At 37.9% G+C, this 20,715-nt stretch overlaps 2 protein-coding genes across 3 annotated transcripts in view; both read left to right on the top strand.

The window, feature by feature from the left end:
• The window catches only part of ZFP91 (ZFP91 zinc finger protein), a 41,682-nt gene extending 29,221 nt beyond the window's left edge, over positions 1-12,461 (top strand). The window contains exons 3-11 of one of the 2 annotated variants that reach the window (XM_025355653.1): positions 837-1,046; positions 1,303-1,339; positions 1,958-2,059; positions 2,604-2,738; positions 3,307-3,357; positions 3,786-3,864; positions 5,304-5,418; positions 8,154-8,253; positions 8,616-12,461. In XM_025355653.1, the coding sequence (XP_025211438.1) occupies positions 837-1,046; positions 1,303-1,339; positions 1,958-2,059; positions 2,604-2,738; positions 3,307-3,357; positions 3,786-3,864; positions 5,304-5,418; positions 8,154-8,253; positions 8,616-9,126 (1,340 nt within the window). In that variant the 3' untranslated portion in view covers positions 9,127-12,461. Of the gene's footprint in view, positions 1-836; positions 1,047-1,302; positions 1,340-1,954; positions 2,060-2,603; positions 2,739-3,306; positions 3,358-3,785; positions 3,865-5,303; positions 5,419-8,153; positions 8,254-8,615 lie in introns of both variants that reach the window. The other variant, XM_025355652.1, reaches the window with a different exon arrangement.
• A 1,455-nt stretch (positions 12,462-13,916) lies between these two features.
• CNTF (ciliary neurotrophic factor) lies at positions 13,917-17,149 on the top strand. The gene is made up of 2 exons (XM_025355657.1): positions 13,917-14,304; positions 15,470-17,149. Exons 1-2 carry the CDS (start codon positions 14,191-14,193, stop codon positions 15,956-15,958), a joined length of 603 nt encoding a protein of 200 aa, XP_025211442.1. The 5' UTR covers positions 13,917-14,190; the 3' UTR covers positions 15,959-17,149.
• The last annotated feature ends 3,566 nt before the right edge of the window (positions 17,150-20,715 follow it).

The following is a 20,715-nucleotide window of genomic DNA, read 5'->3' as shown; positions in this document are numbered from 1 at the left end:
AAATTGTGTTTTATTATTGGCCCTTTCCCATTCTAAGTTTATTAAATAATCTGTTGTTAAAATGGGCTCACTTCTAATGTACTTTTTTTTTTATATAGGTCTAAGTAATTCGCTACTGCAGGTATGAAAGCCAGTTTCTGAGGTTAACTTTTTATTACTTACGGCTCAAGAGAGGATGACCTACCATACTTCATTCACCCCTTAAAACATGACAAAATATAGGATAACAATAACAGATTTTGTGTGTTCTCCTGTACACAGTGTCTTATAGGACAACTGAAACAGAATAGCACCAGAGCTGGACTTTACCATTCAATTGCTTTATAGATTAGTTCAAGTTTACAGTGTGGTTTTAGGAAAAACTCTTGATTAGAGTGAAAAGTACTCCTGTTAGGAATTCCTCTTCAGTAATTTGTTATAGACTTGTTTGATTGTAAATAACATCTAGATCTATGGTTCGTTCTTTTTGGTGCCTCTGTAGTTCTGGTCATCTTTTTGGGACCAATTAATTTAGTTTCTTTTAACTTAGATCTAAAAGGTAGAATTTCATGAATCCAAGTAAGTGTATTTTGCATAGTTAACATTGCATTTTTTAGAAGATAAGGCAGTATAAAATTACTACTTTGCAACATGAAATAATTTATTTAGCATAGTGACATTAAGGGTAAGTTATCTAATTTTCTTCTTTTTTATTATTTCAATAAAAGTCTTAGGTTCTTTTTCCTTTGAAAATACTTAATTTATCCTCAAGTAACTGTATTTACAATTAGTAGACATACAGGGATGCTTATTGGTTAACCGTAAACTTAAAGAGAATGGTATGTCTTTTTATTTAGATCCCAAGGAAGAAAAAGAGGAAGAAGACGATTCTGCCCTCCCTCAGGAAGTTTCCATTGCTGCATCTAGACCTAGCCGGGGCTGGCGTAGTAGTAGGACATCTGTTTCTCGCCATCGTGATACAGAGAACACCCGAAGCTCTCGGTCCAAGACTGGTTCATTGCAACTCATTTGCAAGTCAGAACCAAATACAGACCAACTTGATTATGGTACAGTGCAGCTAGAATATGGTGTTTACTAAGTAGTTGCTGTTATATTTTAAATGTAATGTTGAACATTTGCCTTAACGGCTTAACTGTCAGGGGCAGGTGTGATGGTGTAGGTAATATATCTTTGAACAATTTGCAGATACTCTGCTTTTGTGTAATTACGCCATGCAGTAATTTGATTTGCATTTCTTGACTGCAGAGAGAAAATATCTTATATCTACACTAATAAAATTTTGTTTTGTTTTTGTTTTTCTAGATGTTGGAGAAGAGCATCAGTCTCCAGGTGGCATTAGGTAAAAAAAATGTTAATATTTCATTTTTAAACCTTTGGGGAAATAACATAGTGACATTAAATGATTCAGAAGTTGCTTCCATTTGAAACGATTTTGAGCTGTAAGAGAAATTAACGTCAGTTTTGATACTGCATTTAGATTCCATGTTGAGCTTAATTAGAACTTAAACCATGTAATCTGCTTATATAACTTAGAAATCATGTCTTGAGTACCTTATGTGTTTGGACTTATTCCATGGTAGGAACTAATGTGAAATATGGGTGTTTTGGCCAAGTATTTGAGATTTCATTGGAATCTTGTGTGTTGTGATTTATCTATTAATAGGTCTTTTGATACAGCAGATCACCAGACAGTATTACAAAGTCAGTTGTTTCTTAACTTTTAATGCCATTGAGTTGTCATCACCCTGTCTTTATCTAGGATTTATGTCTTTTTAGTTTCAATTATTATTTTTTGTGATAAAGCCACTAGATTTCAGTCCAATTAGGTCATTAGGATGAAAATGCTGGGTGAATTTATCAGTTTTTGGCTACCTCTTAATAAATTACCAAATAAAATCTCCTCAGACATGATCCTTAAAACCAGAATGTCTCATTTCTATTTACTTATTTTTAGTAGTGAAGAGGAAGAGGAGGAGGAAGAAGAGATGTTAATCAGTGAAGAGGAGATACCATTCAAAGATGACCCAAGAGATGAGACCTACAAACCCCACTTAGAAAGGCATGTCTCAGATTTTACTCCAGACATGTCAATGAAATATAAGTAGGAAAACATTGTTGAATGCTTTTATTTTGTTATTGCCAAACTAATGAGTGTAGAATTAATTTTAAATGAGTGATTATGCACTTCTGTTGTAAGTCTAACATCTTACCATACCCTGATATAATCGTCTCTCCCATTTGTAGAGCTTTATTTTGATTATATATAAGTTTTTATGAGTCTGCATGTTTTATCTCAACAAGGTATCATGAGTAGCCTGAATACTTAGAATTTTTTTAACTTATTGTCTCATTTCTCTTTACAATTATAGTGAGATTTGATTTACAGTCCTCTTTAGTCTGGGGAGGGTTCAGTCCATGAACATCTTATACATATATTTAGATCATTACTACGCATGTGAGAATGATTGGTAAGAAATCACATTTCATGAACTGAGGAGAGTAGTTTTATAACAAATCAGTGATAACTCTAAGCTTTAATTTGTTGTCATAGTCTTCTTTGAAAAGATCTTTTGCCTAGTGTTGAAGTGCATTTGTGTTTTCAGGGAAACCCCAAAGCCACGGAGAAAATCAGGGAAGGTAAAAGAAGAGAAGGAGAAAAAGGAAATTAAAGTGGAAGTAGAGGTGGAGGTGAAAGAAGAGGAGAATGAAATTAGAGAGGATGAGGAACCTCCGAGGAAGTGAGTAGACAATTATTATTAAAAATGGAAATCTAACAGATTTTGAAACCACTAGTGGAAAATAGAGTGGGAGTGTGAGGAAGGATGTTGACATACACATGCTTCAAAATACGTATTTTTTAACTTAAAAAAATTTGGCCTCAAGCAGCTGAATTTCACTGGAGAGACTCTTGGTAAAAAATGTTTAGATTTTTTAGTTCTATTGCAAGGAGAAAGTATGTTTTATTCTCAGGGCTTTTAGATGATACATGGTAGCAACTCTAAAAGTAACACATTGAGATTTATCTAAGTCTTTCATAGTATTGCATGGTTTATGGAGGTATATATTTAATCTGTCTTACAGACTGATTTGAAAGTGAAATTACGTCAGAGTAAAATCTTGCTTGATTTGCCAGATATGTCTTTGACTTTATGTATTCTTGGTTATCCTTTGCCACTTGTTCTTTGACCGTGTGTGTGTGTGTGTGTGTGTGTGTGTGTGTGTGTGTGTGTGTGTGTCTTCAGCCAGCCTTCACTCTGTAAGTTTTGATTCAGAATGTGTCTACTGTTACCCTGTCTTCAATTACAGGAGAGGAAGAAGACGAAAAGATGACAAAAGTCCACGTTTACCCAAAAGGAGGTGAGGAATTTTTACCCCTACCGTTTTGCCCCTTATTCCAATACCAGGCACTTGACTTACATATTTAGACTTCATGATAATCCTGCAGGAATGGCCACTCAAAAATTTCACGAAAGCAACTTCACTAATATCCTAGATGCACAGGTATTATCTTATTTTCATTGTAAGATCTTGAAATTTCCAACAATCTTAATACTTTACCTTTTGAGGTGTTATTAGTTTATTTGTGTTACTTTTTAATTCCGTCAAATATTTGCTAATTCTTGGCTACTTCTAATACAAATTCTGTGTAATCTATATAGTAGTAAAGAGATTTTAATTCTTCCTACTATAAAATAGCTATTCTCTATAGCACAGTTTGAGTCAAAGGCCACTGTGCAGAGTGCTACTTTTGTTTTGCTAACTTTTCTTCTGCGTTTTGATAATAGAAAAAAGCCTCCAATCCAGTATGTCCGTTGTGAGATGGAAGGATGTGGAACTGTCCTTGCCCACCCTCGCTATTTGCAGGTCAGTGAAGTTGTTATATAAGAGCCTTTCCGGTTGTGTTCCATTACTTGTTCTTGCACCACGAGACTTTAATTTATTGGCTTGTGTAGGCTTTATCATTGACATATAATGTCAAGAAAAGTCTTTCTTTAAACATAAAATGACTTTAACCCATTTATGCCTAGTGTTCCATTATTAGAATGCTAAGCTTGGGCAAGTTATTTATATCCTGCTGCTCAAGGTCATCACCAAGGTCTGATTTTTCACAAAAAACATTTGCAACCTCTGGCATAAATGGGTTAATCATTATTAGTCAATTTGTGCTGCTATAATAGAGTACCTGAGACTGGGTAATTTACAGAGAACATACATTTATTTATTATCTTGTGATTCTGGAGACTGGAAAGTCCAAGAGCATGGTGCCCACATCTCACAAGGGCCTTTTAACTGTGTCAGCCCATGGTTAAGTTATGGAAGTTAAGGAAGGGCAAGAATAGGTTGAACTTGCGTTTGTAACAAATCCACTCCAATGATAATATCAACCCATTTATATAAAGGTAGAGCCCTTAAGACCTAAGCACCTCCCATTAGGTCCTGCCTTCCAACACTATCACATTGGGGATTAAGTTTCCAACACATGAACTGTGGTGAACACATCCAAACTCATAGCATCTTCTGTTAAAAAAAATAAAAAATGAAAAATGGTGACTAAGAATCTGAACCCAAATAGAGGACTTTCCTTGGAATCTTTCAATATTACAGTAATTCCCAATGTGGTGTAAATACTTCTGATATGAGATGACTGTAACAACATTCCAAGACACAGAGTAACAGATTTTATTTTACAACGATTTAGAAAAAAAGTAAAATTAGAACTCAAACCTGTGATTTCTTGGATACTGTGTAGAATGAATAAAAGACTTTTAATTCAGGTTTTGTTTTTATTTTTTTTGAGTAGATTATTATTATTTTTGATGAGTAAAGGTACCACTTACATTTGGGTCCGGCAGGAAACATGAAAGTGAAATACTGCTTAGGAAATACCTGTTTGATCTTTAGCAACAAATATAACTTGACACTAAGGCCTTACTTATGGATTGTGGTTCAGTTATAACAATAGCTGCTCCTCCTCTGCTGTGTGCCATTTGCTGCTCTAAAGCACGGTACAATATATAAATCTCTTACCCCATAACAACATTTTGAGATGGTTATTGTTATCTCCATTTTACAAATGGGAACTGGAGCTTGAAATATTTATCTCCTAAGATTACAAAGGCTGGTGAATGACAGACCCAGATTGAAAACCAGGTCTGTATATTTCCATAGCCTGTGTTCTTAGCCATTTTATTATACTCCCTCACTATCCATGTGCGAAATCTAAGTATTTGGTTTTCTTTCAGTACTTTCAGGAAGCCTTGATTTATTTATTTTTTCTCCCCTTTCACTTTCTCTTGTTTTAGCACCACATTAAATACCAGCATTTGCTGAAGAAGAAATACGTATGTCCCCATCCCTCTTGTGGACGACTCTTCAGGCTCCAGAAGCAACTTCTGCGACATGCCAAACATCATACAGGTACTTTTAAAATGTGTTTATCAAGTAGGTAATTAATTGCACTGTGGTTTTTTTTTTTTTTTTTTTTTTTTTTGCATGTTGGTAATGATAACGTTTTTCTAACATAAATCTTAAAAGATTCTATAGTCAAGTGTGTGGGGAAAAGGTGTGAAAATAAAATGTAGTAAGACAAATTTTCCAAGGGATGGACAAACTAAGACTTTTGAATTTTTATCCTTTGACTTCTTGAACTTCTATGACCAGGATAATGATCTTTTACTGAGCATTCTGTATCAACTGTGGACTAAATACTTTATGTATATTATTGCTAATCAGTCTGTTCAACACCACTAAATTTGTTTATATTGATCTTCTTTTACAGCTAAGGAACTAGAAGCTTTGCAGGATTAAGTAACCTGGCCATGGTCACATAGCTAGTTTTTAGAAGCATAATACTCTGCTGCTATTGAAACTGTGAAAGCTAGCTGTAGAAATTGCATGTAACCTCCCATAGGAACTGTCAAAAAGAGATGCTGAGTGTCTGCAATATGTATTATAGAATAGACTCAAATTCAATTTATTTGTAACCACTGACCATCTCAGTGCCGTGTAGCTAATAGGAACAAATTAGGTGCATACCACTGAGTATGTGCCAGACACTTGATAATTACACATTACCTTCTCAACAATCTTGGAGAGTAAGTCTAGGAATTCTAGTTGTAGAATTATGTCTCCTGCCCGAGGTCATACTGATAGATGTATTATCTCCTTCATTTACTGTAGGCAAGTTACTTCACTTCTCTTTTCACTTTTCCTTCTCTCTGTATTAAGGATACCCATATCAGTTATTGTAAGGATGAAATGAGATAACATAAAATGCTATTGACTACACAGAGCCTGGCACATGGTAGACTTTTTCACAATACCAGGATTGAACTTGACCACTCCAAAGTCTACAGTTTTCTTTTACCATGTTTCTTCAGAGTTATTTCCACAAGTAACAGTTATTTCTGTTTCTTGATAGGTACTGCAATTTCTGTCTTCCTTCTGCTCCCTGTTAATACTGTTTTTTGCCATAGAAAAGTCATTTCTGACAAGCACTTTAGATTGTTTTAGTTAAATATCACAAGCCTATGAAAAACTGTTTTATAAATTCAGTACATTTCAAATATTTATATTTGGTTAATACAATTTATGGTGTTAGTTCTCCTTTTGCAAATTAGCGTATACAGACTTTTTTGTGCAAATTAATTTATTTAGCAAATAGATGCCCCACACAGGTTTGTCCTGCTATGGAACTGGAAATGTGGACATGACCTGGGAGATACTAAGAGTTTCCTAAGTTAGAACTGTGCATTTTTAGACCTTGCTATATAAAGTATGGAACACAGACCAACCAGCATTGACATCACTTGGGTTCTTATTAGAGATACAGAATCTCAGGCCCTGCTTCAGACCTGCTGAATCAGCATATACATTTAATAAGCTATCCAGGTGATCTGTAAGCTGTTTAGAAAGGAGTATAGGATTAAATTGAATGTTGTTCACCTTTTTTTTTCTTTTTTTTTTTGAGACGGAGTCTTGCTCTGTCACCCAGGCTGGAGTACAGTGGCGTGATCTCAGCTCACTGCAAGCTCCGCCTCCCAGGTTCACGCCGCCGTTCTCCTGCCTCAGCCTCCTGAGTAGCTGGGACTACAGGTGCCCGCCACCACTCCCGGCTGATTTTTTTGTATTTTTAGTAGAGACGGGGTTTCACCGTGTTAGCCAGGATGGTCTCGATCTCCCGACCTCGTGATCCGCCCGCCTCGGCCTCCCAAAGTGCTGGCATTACAGGCGTGAGCCACCGCGCCCGGCTGAATGTTGTTCACCTTTTAACTTAAATTCATGTTTTCATTCTGATTAATTCTGGTAATTTGAAGCAAAAGGAGTAGAAAATGTAGTGGTCATTAATTCAACAAATATATATATTGAGCACCTCTTTGGGCTCAGGCTTCCCGAACACGTGGTAAAGAAATGAATAAGTACAATGTTCCTTTACCTCGTAGATTGAACACCATGTTACCACATTCATCAGAAATCCTGCGTAGTGTGGTGGAGGGTGTTGTGAGTGACAAAGGGAGGTAGTTGAAAGGTGCAGAAGATGGGTAGGAAAATAAGGTAAAGTAGTACAGGTATTGTTTACATACATTTCATAGCAGCAACTCCAGTCTTGAGAAAAGTTTGTTTATCTTGGGTAACATTTTTTAAACCTGAAACAGGATATGATTACCTCTGGATCAGTTTTCTTTTATATAGTGCCAAGTTCTTGTGTTTTGTTTTTGTTTTGTTTGAATGCCAGTTCTTTCTGTGTAAGCATTCAGTTTTCATTGTCTGTGAAAAAAATTGTTTTAAGGAATAAAATATACGGAAAATATAGTTGTTTACTTGCTAAACACTTGGTATCCAAGACCTGGATTAGTGGTAAAATTGAGATGAGGATTCCAGTTCTTATATTTTTATCTAGTTTTTCTGTTTGTTTGTGTTTTTTGTTGTTGTTGTTGTTTAAACAGGTCCTTATGCTACTGTGTGTTTGGATGTTTTCTTAAAGCAATATTTTTCCTTTTTAAATTTTGTTTACCAAAAGTGTTTATACATTGAAAATAGCATTGCTTTTACTCTAAATTACCTGCCCCATCATCTGCTTACTTACTGTAAGGGAGGGAAAATACTTACAGGGTGTCTAAATAGAACACTAACCACAGTATTTTTCTTCATAGATCAAAGGGATTATATCTGTGAATATTGTGCTCGGGCCTTCAAGAGTTCCCACAATCTGGCAGTGCACCGGATGATTCACACTGGCGAGAAGCCATTACAGTGAGTATTATTTACTGGTGAACATCTGGGTGAGAAGGATATATGCCCTACTTGAAGGTTTGCCACTTTACAAACATTTTAGTTTCCACTGCTGTTTACTTTCATCAAATAAATGAGTGGATGTTGATTGGGAGCATCAGTTAGTGGCCTTTTTCTTATTTTCCCTCTGTTTTTCAAGCAAACAGAAGAAAATCAGATAAGTTTTCCATCTAGTAACATTTCCCAATCCTTCAAAAGAAGTGTGTTACTGATTATTGTGTATGTATGTATATATGTGAGCTCTGAATTCTAACCCTGACCCTGAATAAGAGCACTCTTTATTTCTCTGTTGGATCAGCCATTTCCTTTTCTCCTCTCCTTAGATGTGAGATCTGTGGATTTACTTGTCGACAAAAGGCATCTCTTAATTGGCACATGAAGAAACATGATGCAGACTCCTTCTACCAGTTTTCTTGCAATATCTGTGGCAAAAAATTTGAGAAGAAGGACAGCGTGGTGGCACACAAGGCAAAAAGCCACCCTGAGGTGCTGATTGCAGAAGCTCTGGCTGCCAATGCAGGCGCCCTCATCACCAGCACAGATATCTTGGGCACTAACCCAGAGTCCCTGACGCAGCCTTCAGATGGTCAGGGTCTTCCTCTTCTTCCTGAGCCCTTGGGAAACTCAACCTCTGGAGAGTGCCTACTGCTAGAAGCTGAAGGGATGTCAAAGTCATACTGCAGTGGGACAGAACGGGTGAGCCTGATGGCTGATGGGAAGATCTTTGTGGGAAGCGGCAGCAGTGGAGGCACTGAAGGGCTGGTTATGAACTCAGATATACTCGGTGCTACCACAGAGGTTCTGATTGAAGATTCAGACTCTACCGGACCTTAGTGGACAGGAAGACTTGGGGCATGGGACAGCTCAGACTTTGTATTTAAAGGTTAAAAAGGACAAAAAAAAAAAATCTAAAGCATTTAAAATCGAGTGAAATAACTGAAGGGCCTGCTCTTTCCATTGTGGATCACAGCACACACATACATACACGCACCCCCTTCCAATCCCCATCCCCTGTTCTCCCTCTATTGCTCCCCTTATAAAATTGATGATGTTGTCTTTACCAGAAAGGTAGACAAAAAAGAAGCAGCAGCAGCTCTTAAAGTGAGGGTTATTCTCATACTGGGTTCCAGCCATCAGCAGACTTCCTGCTCATCGGCAGATCCTCCTTTCCAACCTGTAACTCTGATGTGCTCTGGATCAGCTTTTAACTTTTAATAGTATATTACTGTCTTCTAAATCCCTTCTCCTCCTCTACTGCTGCCCTATGGTTCTGGCTCCTACCCCCTGCAGCACACTTATCTTCAAATACCATAGAATTCTAATCTCTGGAGGCTGGCAGCTTGACTTGGCACTTTAGGGCCCCTTAGCAGGGTGAGCTGTTAAAACAGCACACATCTCTCATCCCCTCTTCCTTTATTCCCCACTGGGTTTCAGAAAGGAAGGATATATGGGGACCACCTCCCTCCTCTTTGATCCCAGCATCTCAGTCCCCCTCCCAAACCTCCATATGGCTCTCAATGGTGCTCACTTGCTTGGAAGCAGGCTCCCAATAGGGAGAGGGCTGCCCTCTACACAGTCTCTTCGACTGTAAGACAGGGCTCTGTATCAGTGAGGCGACGAGAAAAGTCCCAGGCTAATGGCAGAAATTTGCACTTTGAACATGTGTGTTTTTGTGTTGTGGAACCTGAGATTCCTTATTTATTAACAAAGTCTGATTTTTTTTTTTTCTTTTTGGAGTCTTTGTTGCTATATTTTGTGGGGCTGGGAGAGAGAGATTAGATTATTTTGACATGGGATCCCTTCCATAACAGGTACTTTGAAGGCAAGACATAGGGTTGAAGAAGCACAGCCAGCCTCTGAAATCATAGCTCTCTAGTGGCCTTTAAAGAAAGCTGGTCCTCAGCACTAACAAAATCACTACAATAGCCTAGTGCTTTTTTGGAAGCCTTTTTAGGGAAGAATGTTAGGTTCGTGGTAACTAGTATGCTCTTTGAGATTTTTAGAGCGTCGAGACTTAGGAATTTTGAGAGGATGAGGAGGGTTGTTCAGAATCTAAGTTATAGATAGAAGATTGTTTCTTGTGAATTTATTTCTTTTCTCTTTTTTGCCCCTACCATTTCCTTACATTTCCCTTGGGGCCCATCTCTGGCTCCTCGCTTTTTGTTTTTTGCTTTGCTTTTTATCATCAGTTCATTCCAGCTCCCTGTTAGTGAAGGACACTGCTGTTAGTGAAGGAACAAAGTCTATGAGTCCTAAAATTTTAAGTCAAATTAAACTCTCTTTCCCCTTTAGTAACACTTCAGAAGAGGAAAAACTTCAATAGCCAAAGTTAATAATCCTATATAATAATTGCTTTGACTTTCACCTAAAATTCTGGGAATCACAATTTCCTAGGGATAGAGATTGTGTTGGGGCATGGACTGCTTATTGCTGTTCACTGGAGAGAAGAGGTAGTGTTTTTGTACAAGGTCATATCGCCAAAAGCCCCAAATCCTGTTTTGGCTCATCTTCAGGTAAAGAGTAATTCCTATCCTTTGTGCCTCAAAAGCTAGAATCGAAGGCTTACGCTATTCATTGTTTATTGTCAGAAATGCGTGATGGCTATTGCAAAGAATGACGTTTTGCTGGGGAAAAAAAAAAAGTTTGTTTTTCACAAACATGGTTTATCAATTTTTTTAAAAAATTCTTTTTTCCCAAAAAGAAGAGTAACAAAATGTCATTTCTGAAAGAGGCTTACTTTATACCCACTACTGTTAGCATTTGAGATGCCAGGGAATAGGGAGTGAGACACCTACAATCACCAGTCTCAAATGTGCTATTGTTTCTTTTCAGAGCGTTGCAGATTTGCCATTTCTCCATAATATGGGGATAGAAAATGGCATAAAGATAGAAGGAATGTAGAATATGCTTTCCTGCCAACATGGTTTGGAGTTGACTTTGGTATATTGAGTAGATTTGAAAATACAAGATTGATTGGATGAATCTACAAAAAAGTTGTCCTACTCTCAGGTCCCTTTTATACTTTCTGACTAGCTATCATCTATATTCCACACTTAGCTTTTTCGTCACACTTATCCTTTGTTTCCATAAATTTCATTTGCAGTGGTTAGTCATCGGATATTTTAGCCTCCTACACAAAAGCAAACTGCATTTTTAAAAATCTTTCTGAGATGGGAGAAAGTGTATTCTCCTGATACCACTCTACCCACAAAAAAAACAACCAGTTAGTTTTACTAATTAGAAACTTGCTGTACTTTTTCTTTTAGGGATCAACAGCCCTCTTCATAGCTATCATTTGCCTACAATAAATTATTGCAGCAGTTTGCAATACCAAAATATTTTTTATGGACTTTATATTTTTCCTTTCGATAAAGGGATGCTGCATAGTAAAGAGTTGGTATAATTAAACTATCTCAGCCCTTTCCCTGCTTTCCTTTCTGCTCCATATGCCTCATTGTCCTTCCAGGGAGCTCTTTTAAAGTTCTACATTTCATACTCTTAGTCAAATTCTGTTACCTTTTTAATAACTCTTCCCACTGCATATTTCCATCTTGAATTGGTGGTTCTAAATTCTGAAACTCTAGTTGAGATACAACTATTGAATATTTCTGGGAGATGTGCATCCCTCTTCTTTGTGGTTGCCTCAGATTATTTTGCATAATTGAGACTCCTTGATATGCTTCAGAGAGTTTAGGCAAACACTGGCCATGGCCGTGGGAGTACTGGGAGTAAAATAAAAATATTAAGGCATAGACTAGCATCCACATAGAGCACTTGAACCTCCTTTGTACCTGTTTGGGGAAAAAATATAAAGAGTGTACTACCAATCTAAATAAGATTATTATAGTCTGGTTGTTTGAAATGCCATTTTTTTCTCCTTTTGTGTTTTTCCCACTTTCCAGTGTACTCGAAAATTGAACAAATGTAATGGATCAATTTAAAATATTTTATTTCCTAAAAGCCTTTTTTGCCTGTTGTAATGTGCAGGACCCTTCTCCTTTCATGGGAGAGACAGGTAGTTACCTGAATATAGGTTGAAAAGGTTATGTAAAAAGAAATTATAATAAAAGGGATACTTTGCTTTTCAAATCTTTGTTTTCTCTTAATCTAGGTAAGGCATATTAAAAATAAATATGTAAAGAAGAAAAATAAAAGTTGTCTTCATGGAAGCAACTTGTCTTCCTTGATTGTACTGAGTTACAGTTATCCTAGGGGTGAAACATGTGATGCTGCTAAGCAAATCAGATGCTCTCAGAACAGGTGTTGTGTGGGGCATATTGTTGTTTGCTTTTGTTGAGAATCAGGTGGTTGATTTTTGACTGTTTAGTTCTTGATTTCTAATGCTGAAATGATATGATTCTGTTATTCAGCAAACTTGGAAATCTTGATGTTTTGACAAATTCTTCCTAGGAAAACTGGCCGTATTAACCTAGTAGATGGAACATTAAGGATTATGTGAGGTTAATTTTACCCTGATAATGACAAAACCTTGATAGCGTTTAATATCAATACTTCTTCTCAAAATCGAATATTTGTATCAAGTACTGGTTTTTGTTTTGAAAAAGAGAAAACTACAATCCTTCTGCCTTCTTAAAAGCCATACTGTTGTAGCTGCCCCAGGCTGCTCTCTTACATCTCCCATTTATTGTTTACTTTTATAAATTTGCTTCTAAGATAGTATGTGTTTCAGCTTATTGGCAGTATCTGTGATATAAATAATGAAAGCTAATTCTTTCATTTAGGGATGAAATCTTTAGCCCTTAGCCAATAAGCATCATTCTCTAAGTTAAATGCAATAGAATGACAACTCTTCAAGTACCTTTTAACTCTTATACTGTCATTTCAAAGTCCAGCTCATTCTCTTATTTTAAGAAGCATGTGGTATGACTGGGTAGGGGAGAAAAAAAGGAAAGCATGTTGTCACTTGAGTGAGACTGCTTTAGAAATGTTACCAAGTTAGCATTGGGTGTTTCCTGTTCTTTGGAAGAGAACAGGCCTAAATAGTACCTTCCTCCTCCTCTGTAGCTACCAGGAAGGCACCATGATTGAAATAAGGGATGCTCCCTTGCTTGATTTTTACATTTAAATTAAATTATCTTTAAAAGTACTTAAGGATGGGAGTGAAAAAATGCTGTTTTTAAAGGACTTCCTTGATGCAACCTTTGTTTCTTGAACAAAATGTAAACTAGCTAAACAGAAAATGAAATTGGAAAGTCAGTGGGAGAAACAACTGTAGAATCAGACTTCTATTTAAATTCAAGCCTCGTTACTTGATTTTGTGAATGTTATTTCTTGAAGTTTCAGTTTATTATATGGGAGAAATAACATTTACCTCAGAATTATTCTGAAGATCAAATGGAATTGCTTTAAAGTATTTAGCTCACTGTCTGACCCATGGTAGTTGCTTAATAAATGGCAGCTGTATCAATAATAATTTCATCGAATGAACATTTCGCCAGCCTATGAGAAAAAAGACATGGGAAGCATAAGGGAGAGTGATAATAAAATGAACTGATTCTAAGTGTGTATGAGATAGATTACATTAGGCAGGGGTGCCATGAGGATTAGTATGATAGTGACCTTGTTGCTAAGTGCAAAAGCAAAACAATGATGTAGAAACAAGTGTGCTAAGTACTGAGTGGAGGAGAGAGATGGAGGCAGACGCTGCAAGGGAAAAAAAAAGTCTGATTAAAAAGGGCCCTTTCATTCCACAGGCACAAAAATCCACAGCCAGGAATTTGCTACCACCTCTGAGTCAGGCAGGGGGTGGGGGTGGGGTGCACAATCCCATTAGTAGAGAATGTGCAGTGGGTTTAGTCTGTGAGAGTCACATTTCTTATTTGGACCAGTGTAGACAGGAGTAAACCCAGCTCACTTGTTTCCTGGGACAGTTAAGGGATGGCTTTCGCAGAGCATTCACCGCTGACCCCTCACCGTCGGGACCTCTGTAGCCGCTCTATCTGGCTAGCAAGGAAGATTCGTTCAGACGTGACTGCTCTTACGGAATCTTATGTAAGTTGCCTATTTTGCTGTTACCTGTTTTCCCTTCATCTTTTCTGATCCAGCAACTTACCATCATGCATCAGCTCCATTACCAATTGTGAAAGCTCTAATCATATAGTCATTCATATGGGTTATTTGACATGGGCCCTTCCCTTGAGGAAACCCATGTGAGCTTATTTTCTTCCTTCAGGCTGTTTAGGAGATATGTTACTTGAATGAGAAAATATATATGGGGTTCTAGATAGGATTGGCTTATATGTCTTGGAGGCTACTCCAAATTGGTTTGCATATATCCTGAATACTACTAGAACAGATTAGCCATGGGCCCTCTGGGTTCTTCATAGCCATTGTTCTGAATTTTTCAGCTATGTAAATGAAAGGTTTATGGGATAGAGTACTATGAACGTGGGAGGAATTTGTAAATCCTACCAATTTCTCTTATATAGCATTAGCCACCCACCTTTTAGTATTCTGCATCAAAAGTAGAGTACGTCTAAAGAGAAAGGTAAGCTATCAAAAGGATCTCCTAGAAGATTCATTGGAGACTTGTGGAAGTTTCGAATTCTTGAGCTAACTGTGGAGTTCCAGATTTGTCTTCTAATAGCCGGGGGATCCCCATCAATTTCCACCTAAGATATGCTGTGGAAATACTCCAGCCCCTGTGGAGAGTTTTGAATTTAGGCTCTCTGAGAACTGATTTATCTTTGTACAGCCTCACCAGACAGAATTCAGACTCTCTGGGAGTGCTCAATGGGGAGAGGGAAGTTAGAGAAATTCTACAATGGCTATATTCCAGGGCTTCCTAGTTGTGGCCAGTGTCTACAAGTATGTTTAAAAATACTTAAACTTTAATATGATTAAAATATTCCAGTTAGAAAGTTTGAAGTGAGAAGGAGAAATTCTTCTAAATCAGTTTTCAAACTTTAGAACTCAATGAAATCTGAACATTCTTCCAAGAAAAATCCATAGGTACTCAATTTCAGGGAGTACTGGGTATTTCTAAAGCGCAGTCATGGAGCTCAAATGAAGAGTTCCTACTGTAGACCTATTATTTACTTTACAGCTTGGATCCTTGGCCAGAGAGGTGGGTGAGATTTTGTATGAAATTTAGGAGTGATTTAAGGACATTGGGGTGATTACAGAAGATGTGGTGTTTTCCTGTATCCTCGGCCAGGTGAAGCATCAGGGCCTGAACGAGAACATCAACCTGGATTCTGTGGATGGGGTGCCAGTGGCAAGCACTGATCAGTGGAGTGAGCTGACCGAGGCAGAGCGACTCCAAGAGAACCTTCAAGCTTATCGTACCTTCCATGTTTTGTTGGCCAGGCTTTTAGAAGACCAGCAGGTGCATTTTACCCCAACCAAAGGTGACTTCCATCAAGCTATACATACCCTTCTTCTCCAAGTTGCTGCCTTTGCATACCAGATAGAGGAGTTAATGATACTCCTGGAATACAAGATTCCCCGCAATGAGGCTGATGGGATGCCTTTTAGTTTTGGAGATGGTGGTCTCTTTGAGAAGAAGCTGTGGGGCCTAAAGGTGCTGCAGGAGCTTTCACAGTGGACAGTGAGGTCCATCCATGACCTTCGTGTCATTTCTTCTCATCAGACTGGGATCCCAGCACGTGGGAGCCATTATATTGCTAACAACAAGAATGTGTAGCAGCCCCTTCTCCCTTGCTTTCTCTTCTAATGGAATATAGATAGTTACCTGGGGCCTCGCTTTCGCATCTTAAATTTCTGAAAACGATTAAGACTACAGGCACTTTCTCTCTTTCTTCTCTGACCACCTGCAGCCTGTTGAAGGACTACAGGCATTTTCATCAAGTAACATTGGAGACATACACAAATGGGCATACAAGTTTAGCCTGGGGGGTGTGATTGTGTGCACGCGTGCACGTGCTACAGGTGTAAGAGTGGGAGCAGGGACAACGTCCTTCCACTTCAGGGTTCTAATCTTTCTAACTTTCTAAGTAACCTCTACAGGCATTTAACAGCCTTACAGACAGAATATACATATGTTAATTCTAGTTCTGGATGACTCGGTCTGAGAAGATTCAATTTAAAATCAGACTCTTTAGTCGATTTAAACTCTTAAGAGAATAAAAATAATAATGGCTAACTTTTATTATCTACTATATTGAGGCAATATGCCAAGGGTCTTTATGTATATTATGTACAGCTTTTACAACCTTGTGAACAAGGTGGTGGTGCTCCCATTCAGTAGATGAGAAAACAGGCTCACAGAGATTTGGTTAAGCTCACACAACTAACAAGTGGCACACAGAGTTTGAACACAGATCATTCTTGTAAAGCCTATGTGCCTTGCACTTTAGAGGCTTGGTGATGAATCACTGCACCTCTTTGTCACAGGGTGTTGGAAGATGCATCCATGTAATCTGTTCCCGTCGCTGGAAAACAGCTGCCATTAGATGTCCTCAGAAGTCAGTTGCGAATTTTAGCGTTAAAGTCAGGATTTGTTTTTCATACTTGGCAGTGAAGAGGGCAGCTGGAGATCTTAAGATTCCATTTTGGAAAATGATTAGGCCCACCACACTTCTGAACTTTGGAAGCTGGGGATGTTTAGTAATACAGCCTGATTTTAAAGTGCTCACTAAATGTTCTCGAATATTGGGTTGGGCACAGCTTATACCAGGTTACCTCACTTTTAATTAGTGAGGCAGGCAGTGTAACCCAAGCATTTGTGAACAATGAGTGGAATACTAAAGTTAAAAAGTCATCAAACTTTCACCTCAAATTATCTGGACTTAGTCATGAGAAGAGGGTGAGGCCCACTCTGTTCCTACTGGAGATACCAGAGACTCTGAAACTATACAGTAAAGCTTCTGTGCTGTGTAACAAAGGGGCAGGCTCTGCTTTTAATTTCTTGTGAGAAGCACACATAGTATGAAAGGTTGATCAATGTGGACATTAATGGAAAAGGCCATGTACTGGTGGTGCGATGTGAATGCAAAAATTTTCAAGTGTGTCTATTTTATACTTATCAATTAAAACTCAAGATCATGGATTGGGAGACCAAGTTAATTTAATTAATTGGGGCTTCTGTATTCATAAATGAACCATGAGTCAGGACTAGCTCCCATAGGTTTCATGAGGTGTGGATGAGTAGCTTAGCTTGTATCCTTTCTCACATGGGTGTGTGTACAGAACTCCATGAAGTCACTATTACCAGAGTACTCTGGGCTAGGCATTGTAACAGTTCAGAGAAGGTAAGGCCCTGCTTTCTAGTGTGCATTTGTGGCAATATGGTTGTTTGTGTGTACACACACACACACACACACTGTTACTGTAATCAGTGATGCAGACAGTGTAACCCAAGCCTTGTGGACAGTGAGTGGAATACTACTCAAGTTAAAAAGTCATAGAACTCCTTCACCTCACATTCTCTGGACTTAGTCATGAGGAAAGGGTGAGGCTCACTCTGTTCTCACTGAAGATACCAGAGATTCTGTAAACACACACACAAACACACACGCACATACACACAGTCGAAATTATAAGTCCTAGGTTTGTTAGGAAGCTAAAGGAAGGAGATCAACAGGGCCCCAAAGTAGTTTCCTGGAGGAAGTAGGAGTTGTGTCTTAATACAAAACTACAAAATACTCTGTACTGGTTGAGTACAAAATAGAAGTCATGAGAGAAGGGAAGAGGTGGTCATTTGTAATTTTGGCACTGAATGTGTAGTCTTATTCCATTCAAACTTTGTCTTAATCATTTCTTCTGCTCAACAGCAGCATTCTCAAATAATGAAGTTTCTGCTTATTAATATAAGATGTTGTCCTCATACTCCCTCCACCAAACAAAAAGTTTTTAAAAAATGAGTGTCCCCTCTCCAAGTGTTTTTATGTTCAACAGGTATAGCAGCAGACATCTGTAGAAGTTTCAGAACTCAGTGGAGCTTGGCTTAAGCTCTCATGAGTTGCATATAAAGGAGTATGTATGTATAAGAGGTGGACTTGAAGTGGCAGAGGGTCCACAAAAGGTACAAGTACTAACCATTGAATGGGAGGAGATAGAAAAATGTGTAAGTCACAATTAAGGCACAGAATCACCAAGTCTTTACCAAGTGCGTTTTCAGCACTTTGCAAAACGCTGTGTATTTGTCTTTCAAGAAGCATACAATACGCACCCAAAAGAAGTGTGGGGAAAGCTAATCTTAGAAAACAATACGGGGGAAATGATCAGTAGGCCATGCCACAAAAAGCAACATGTATGAGATCTGAATGTGTAGACATTGCATCATGTTTATTTGAAATGAATAAATAGAAAAAGGGACTGACAATGGATTAGTGTTCTAGGTGTGTGTCTTATAGTAAAGAAGAGGATAATGATGACACTATGGAATTATGTTTTTTTAGGGATATGGAACCCCAAGAAGATTTTGTTCATTAGGTTTTATTCTCTTGATCTGATACGGACAAGATCTCTGGGAAATCATACATGGTATAACTCTATAGATCGAATTACAGTTTAAGGTACATAGATTTAGTTTCTAGCCCTAACTCATTTTGTAAAAACAATTTCTTCTGTCTCCTTTTCAGAGAGTACCTTCTGAAAAGTCCTCTCTGTGGGTAAAGAGATCCGTTTTCCTGAGTCAAGTAATTTCATGGATGAGAATTTTTCTTGTATTCATGTAAGAGGTGATTTGGAAAAGGCTTGCAAATTAGCACAAATTTGAAGGCCAAACATGGAATAAAATTAGCCTTAAGATAATCAGGTTTAAGTGAAGTGAGAGTTTTAATAAAAATGGAAAATGTAAAGTCATAGCTCTGGTATTGCTGTTATTTCAGGCTGCTATGGATTAATGCCCAAAGGATGACTCATTGTTGTGATCACTTGTCAGACAGGGAGAGGACTAGTAAATATTTCAGAAAGACATATCTGAAAAGTTATTTAGATTGAATTTTGTTTGTGAATCCTCAGCTCCTCATGCGATACCTGAGCATCTCTGTTAAGGGGTGAAATAGAGACACAAGAAGCAGAGAGACCTCCTCCGGGATGCAAAGGGGATTGGTAAAGAGGAAGGGGATGGGGAGGGAGTAGAATTTGGATTTCACTTCACTTGATTCTCTGTGTGTGTGTGTGTGTGTGTGTGTGTGTGTGTGTGTGTGTGGTTACTAATGTAGTTTTTAGGTCAGGACATTTCTTTAAAAGAATGGTTTGGCCTCCTGCCTCATCCCACCTCCACTGCAAGCATCAGACCCATCCAAGAATGAGCTCTCTGAATGTGGGTACATTCAAAAACCGAAAAATGATAAAAACTTCATTTCTTGGCTTCTATAGCACTCTGAGAACTACAGATAAAGACAGAATAAGATAATTTGATAGTCTGATGAAATGTCAGGGTGTGAGATAAAATCTATGTGCTTGTGATTCTTAACATAAAAGATTGTTTGGATCAATCTGGTTTGAACACATAGAAAACAAAAGATGCAAGAATAGCTAACAATAAAGTTCTTTTCTTAGCAATACCATGAGTTACTTCTTTTCTGTATCTTTGGATGAATGAGGGGAATTTCAAGTGACTTCAGCATTGGATGAAACATAATCCTCCCAGCCAGGGCCAGGCTCAGTCAAGCGTGCTGAGTAAATCTCCATGATGCCAGGCCACTCACACTGGGCAAAACTCCCAGGGCCATTCAGCCTAGAAAAGGTAGATTGCCCCTATATCACCAGGCCAATGCTTTGCCCTCTGAATATGTAGTCCTAACAGCTAGACTGCAGATGAAAAAGATTTCCTTTTACATGGCTTAATTGACCCCCCCCCCCCCACCTCCCACAATTAAGCTTTTGACTTCAAGAGAAGAATCCTGACTAGCCCATTTTTAGTCAGGTTGGAGGTAGAAACCAAATTATTGAAAATCACATAGAGGAAAATATGAAACAGTTACTGAGAGATTCTGTATTTCTATCTACATATTTAGGATTGTATGAAAGGGAATAATGTAACATGTCAAGCAGCTCTGCACTATTTTATATTATTTAATCCTCTGACATATCTCTTAGATGAGGAAAATGAGAATGAAAATTAACTTGCCCAAATTTCCTCCTCTAGCATCTGACAGTGCTGGAGTCTTAATTCTGACTCTAAAACTGACTTCACTACACCTTGTGCCATAGGACATCTAGTAATAGAAATTCTCTTATTCTGAAATCCATTCTCTGTCTCTAATCCACTCTCCTTGGTTAAAGCCAATACAGGCTTGCACCGAATTTTGTTCTGTAACAAAGTCTATATAAATTTCTAAACTTTGAGACAAGTCACTCTTTTTCTGAGCTTCCTCATTTATGAAATGAAAATGATGAAAAATAGCCAAGTAACTTCACAGTTGCTATAGACAAATTGAGTATCTGAAATTACTTGTAACTGACATACAGACATCACCAAGTATATTTAAT

Source organism: Theropithecus gelada, chromosome 14, assembly GCF_003255815.1.
Source record: "Theropithecus gelada isolate Dixy chromosome 14, Tgel_1.0, whole genome shotgun sequence".
Taxonomy (NCBI): Eukaryota; Metazoa; Chordata; class Mammalia; order Primates; family Cercopithecidae; genus Theropithecus; species Theropithecus gelada.
The sequence above is the reverse complement of the archived record's forward strand: the minus strand, read 5'-3'. Positions and strand labels throughout refer to the sequence as shown.